A 5444-nucleotide genomic window follows, 5' to 3' on the forward strand; every position below is an offset into this window, starting at 1 on the left:
TCTCTATAGAGTCTGGACATGACAATTATCTACAGCAGGTACTTAGATAATCTGTTACAATGTATAATAAAACTATATAGTGAGTGCAACCATCTACAAGGACCTAAGAACTCCTGTTACAGTGTAGATCATATAGATGCACAGATCTAAAGCTACAATGTATATGATCCAAAAATCCACTGGATGCAATGAGGAAGGATTTCTGCTACAGTGAATGGGATATAATATGGATGTAGTGCTTTAAGGCATGGGGTAGGCAACCTCAACACTCCAGCTGTTAAAGAACTACAAGTCCCATGAGGCATTGCAAGATTGCAAGACCCAAGCAGTCACATGTATGACCCCCAGAGGTAAGGGCATGATGGAAGTTGTAGTTTCACCACAGCTGGAGTGCAAAGGCTGCACTCCAGCTGTGGTGAGTATGTACACAGTATAGTCTGTATAGGTCCCCTGATCTCCACTGTACAGCATTGGCAGTGTGTTATAGATGATGTGAAGCACTGTCTGTCAGGCTTACCTTGTGCTCTCCAGCACATTTGGCACCCAGCAGCTGTATAGGATACATCACACAGTCTGTATGTTTTGTGGCTGCTGGGGTCCTTGAAAGAAGACAGACCTCCAAGTACAATGTATAATCTTTATTGGATCATCTATACTCTTCCACGAAGTGTCTGGCAGTGTGCATGTTGTACAGAAGCTGTGATAGGAACAGTCTGTGTTCTACAGCAGCTGTTATCCTCAAGGGAACAGAATCCCAGGTACCCTGTCTAGTATTACACCTGGTTCATTCTGTTCATGTGGGCACTGCACTGTAGCTGTGCTCTCTGTCATCCTGGCAGTTTGTACCCATCTCATGTATCCAAGATCTGCACAAGGATACAATGCAAGGCACAATGCATAGACGGTTGTGGTGGTGCTGTGATCTGCAGATGTATAGAATCCCATGTGCAGTGTATAATATATTGTACTGGCTCTGTGATCTGTAGATATAGAATCACATTCACAGTGATATAATGTATGTGTGCTGTGCTCTGCAGGTATAGTACCCTATGCACAGTGTATGATATAATGTATGGGTGCTGTGCTCTGCAGGTATAGTACCCTATGCACAGTGTATGATATAATGTATGGGTGCTGTGCTCTGCAGGTATAGTACCCTATGCACAGTGTATGATATAATGTATGGGTGCTGTGCTCTTCAGGTATAGTATCCTATGCACAGTGTATGATATAATGTTTGGGTGCTGTGCTCTGCAGGTATAGTATCCTATGCACAGTGTAAGATATAATGTGTAAGTATCACTTAAGTACCCTATGCACAGTGTATAATATAATGTTTGGGTGCTGTTTTCTACAGGTATAGTACCCTGTGCACAGTGTATCATATAATGCTTGGGTGCTGTGCTCTGCAGGTACATACCCTATGCACAGTGTATGATATAATGTATGGGTGCGGTGCTCTGCAGGTATAGTACCCCATGCACAGTGTATGATATAATGTATGGGTGCTGTGCTCTGCAAGTATAATACCCCATGCACAGTGTATGATATAATTTATGGGTGCTGTGTATGCACAGTGTATAGCTTAGATATAGAGATATAGAATCCCATTCATACTATTGTATGGGCTCTGTGATCTGCAGTAGTATAGAATGCCATGCCCATTGTAGAATATAATGTATTGGTTTTTGTGATCTGCAGATATAAAGAATCCATATGTACAATGTATATATTGTATTGGCTGTATGATTTGTAGATGAGGTATAGGACCCCATGCACATTGTATAATATCATGAATTGTGTCTGTGATCTGTAGATGATGTATAGGACCCCATGCACATTGTATAATATAATGTATGGGTGCTGTGTTCTGCAGGTATCTGGCTGTATGATCTGTAGATGATGTATAGGACCCCATGCACATTGTATAATATAATGTATGGGTGCTGTGTTCTGCAGGTATCTGGCTGTATGATCTGTAGATGATGTATAGGACCCCATGCACATTGTATAATATCATGTGTGGGTGCTGTGTTCTGCAGGTATCTGGCTGTATCTGTAGATGAGGTATAGGACCCCATGCACATTGTATAATATCATGTATGGGTGCTGTGTTCTGCAGGTATCTGGCTGTATGATTTGTAGATGATGTATAGGACCCCATGCACATTGTATAAGATCATGAATTGTGTCTGTGATCAGTAGATGATGTATAGGACCCCATACACTTTGTATAATATAAATGATACGCCATGATGACAGGACCTCATGTGTGTGATCATCAGTGTGCTATGTACAGAATCCCCAGGTAAAGATGTGTAATCGGTCGGCATTGCTCTGTGCGATCCCTCACGTACGATCCGGTCCCGTCACTTCTCAGCAACTCGGCTCCTCTGCTCGGCAGTTCTGCAGAAGCCGGTGGCTGAGCCCGCACCGTGACGTCAGCGGAGTGGGCGTGCCCGAGCGCTCTATAAAAGCCGCTGCGGACTCTCGGTGCAGTCAGAAGAACCTCTCCAGCGCTCCCGGTGTTGTTACCTATGCAGCTCAGTCTCAGCACTGCCTGTACAGTCAGAAACAAACTGACAACCATGATCAAGAAGATGTGCCCCAACGAGCCCGAGCTGAACATCCCAGCCAAGAACTGCTACCGCATGGTCATCCTCGGCTCCTCCAAGGTGGGCAAGACCTCCATCGTCGCCCGCTTCCTGAGCGGCCGCTTTGAGGAGCAATACACCCCGACCATCGAGGATTTCCACCGAAAGTTCTACAGCATCCGAGGGGAGGTCTACCAGCTGGACATACTGGACACTTCTGGCAACCACCCCTTCCCAGCCATGAGGAGACTTTCCATTCTTACTGGTGAGTAACTGTCTCTACCTGTGTGTAGCAGATTCCAGAACTGATGGAAAACTGCATAGTGCCCCAATCTGCATGGTTATGGGGGACTTAGAAGAATGGGCACCTAGCTGGAGCCATGCAACCTCCCAAGGTTGTCATATGTGCAGTCATTGTATGGGAAGCCCCTTTGTAGAGTTGTAGTCAATTGTATTATGCTTTAAAGCATTAAAACCAAAAAAAACTTTGCATTAACACCTCAACCATTATTTGGGGTCCTACTGGGGTCCCATGTGTCAGCTGCTTGCATACAACTCTGACTCTGGACTTACTTCTGCATTCCCTCTACATTACAAAGTTGTAGGTCTTTAGAATGGGGTGGTGGCAATAATAGTGAGTGCGTTACCTTCAGATGTTGAGGAACAGTAGCTCATACCTAGTTGGACGTGAAGTCCAAGACTGACACTGTGGGACTTTAGAATGGAGGAGTTGCAATAATAGCAAACTGGTTTGTGGAACAGTCGCTCATACCCAGTTGGGTAAACAAGTCCAAGACTGACTTGCACTTTGGAACGAAGGAGTTGCAATAATACTGAGTTGGTTACATTCAGATGTTGAGGAACAGTAGCTCATACAAGCCTAAGACTGACTTGCAATGGGTTTAGAATGGAGGAGTTGCAAGAATAGTCAGCTGGTTGCCTTTTAGATGTTGAGGAACAGTAGCTCATACCCAGTTGGAAGTAAAGTCCAAGACTGTCTTGTATTGTTATAACAATGGGAACCTGACTTGTATACTAACCTGCCTCTTCTTTTCTTCAGGTGATGTCTTTATCTTGGTCTTCAGCCTAGACAATCGTGACTCCTTCGAGGAGGTCCAGCGCCTGAAGCAGCAGATCATAGAAACCAAGTCCTGCTTGAAGAACAAGACCAAGGAAAACTTTGAGGTCCCCCTGGTGATTTGTGGCAACAAAGGGGACAGAGAATTCTACCGAGAGGTCCAACCCAAAGAGATCGAAGAGTTAGTCGGAACGGACAGTAACTGCTCATACTTTGAGGTCTCGGCCAAGAAGAACTCTCGCCTAGATGAGATGTTCCAAGCTTTGTTCACCATGGCCAAGCTCCCCAGCGAGATGAGCCCGGACCTCCACCGCAAGGTTTCTGTCCAGTATTGCGAGATCTTGCACAAAAAGACCTTCAAGGGAAAGAAGGTGAAGGAGGACGGAGACGCCTATGGGATTGTGGCCCCATTTGCCCGCAGACCCAGCATCCACAGCGACCTCATGTACATTAGGGAGAAAGCTATCGGAGGCGGACAGAGCAAAGACAAAGAGCGCTGCGTTATCAGCTAGGGGTCGACGTGTTTGTAGCCCCTCCCCTGAGGCTTTATAAATATATACATAGAGAAACAAAAGTTCAAGGCGTTTGGAAGAAGCCAAGTGGAAGGAGGCATGTCCGTAGTGGGGGTCACATGCCCACCATGCCTTCTGCCAGGTAGTCGGGGCACCGAGGCTGTCGTGGAAAGCCGAGGTCAGTCTTGAGGAACTGATGATTTCTTTTTATTTCGGGCAGCGTACCATCCGGTCTGTCTACACGTAAGAAGTGAGAAGGAGCAAACAGCAAGTTGTATGTTGACTATAAAAAAAATTGGACACTCAGCGGAGTCTGTTACAATCCGCCCTCCCCCACCCCCCTAGGGGTTCACCATCTGGACTGAGTATTGGGGAGACGTGGGGCGACATCTGATCTCTGTAGACTGTATGAGAACTGTAAAGAGACTTTGTTTACACCGTGCCCTGGGCACATTCTCGGAGTATTGTAAATGGAACTGAACAAATCCATTGTTTGTAGTACGTCGGACATTTCACCGTCATGTCATACATATATATATTTTTTTACAGAATAAAAAACATTAAAATGTACATTTTTGTATGTCTGATTCTTCAAGTCCTGCAAATGGTGGTGGTGCAAAAAAAACTGTAACGGAGTATATAATGTGGCACTAAAAGTCCCAGCATGCAGTGGCAGTGCTGGGACTTCTAGAACACAATAGCTAAACAAGCCATTCCCCATTGATGGGTACAGCTGATTTGTTTCCTCTGCATAGTATAATCCAGGGGTAGGCAAGCTTGGCACGCCAGCTGCTGTGGAACTACAAGTCCCATGAGGCATTGCAGGACTCCCAGAGGCATGATGGGATTTGTAATTTCACCACAGCTGGAGGGCTGCAGCTTGGCTACCCCTGGTATGCACCATGGGCAGGCAACCTCAGCATGCCAGCTGTTGTGGAACTACAAGTCCCATGAGGCACTGCAAGACTCTTTAAAGCCACAGGCAGGACTCCCAGGGACATGGGCATGATGGGATTTTTTTTCACCGCAGCTGGAGGGCTGCAGTTTGGCTACCCTGGTATAGCCCAGGGGTAGGCAACCTTGGCACTCCAGCTGTTGTGGAACTACAAGTCCCATGAGGCATGACACCCAGAGACATAGGCATGACGGGATCTGTAGTGTCCCCACGAATGGAGTGGCGAGGTTGCCTACCCCCGCTGTATAGGGCCAAGTGACTGCATATAAATGACACCTTTACCTTATGTCCAGATGTAGCAGTTT

General features: G+C 46.1%; 1 protein-coding gene across 2 annotated transcripts; it reads left to right on the plus strand.

The window, feature by feature from the left end:
* Nucleotides 1–2510: 2510 nt before the first annotated feature.
* On the plus strand, nucleotides 2511–4229 carry RASD1 (ras related dexamethasone induced 1). 2 transcript variants are annotated; one of them, XM_018558606.1, is made up of 2 exons: nucleotides 2511–2864; nucleotides 3660–4229. In XM_018558606.1, the coding sequence occupies exons 1-2, from the start codon at nucleotides 2538–2540 to the stop codon at nucleotides 4182–4184; spliced, it is 852 nt and encodes a 283-aa protein (XP_018414108.1). In that variant the 5' UTR covers nucleotides 2511–2537; the 3' UTR covers nucleotides 4185–4229. The 2 variants fall into 2 exon arrangements, with proteins under 2 accessions (XP_018414108.1, XP_018414107.1); XM_018558605.1 differs by having other exon boundaries at nucleotides 2511–2859; nucleotides 3655–4229.
* The last annotated feature ends 1215 nt before the right edge of the window (nucleotides 4230–5444 follow it).

This window comes from Nanorana parkeri, unplaced genomic scaffold (genome assembly GCF_000935625.1).
Source record: "Nanorana parkeri isolate BGI_ZX_2015 unplaced genomic scaffold, ASM93562v1 scaffold347, whole genome shotgun sequence".
Classification (NCBI taxonomy): Eukaryota; Metazoa; Chordata; class Amphibia; order Anura; family Dicroglossidae; genus Nanorana; species Nanorana parkeri.

Excerpts from the sequence above, each read along its gene's own strand:
- RASD1 (XM_018558606.1), top strand. The coding sequence starts at position 2,538 with ATGCAGCTCAGTCTCAGCACTGCCTGTACAGTCAGAAACAAACTGACA. Across the intron at positions 2,865-3,659 it reads TTTCCATTCTTACTGGTGAG|GTCTTTATCTTGGTCTTCAG; the intron begins TAACTGTCTCTA and ends TCTTCAGGTGAT.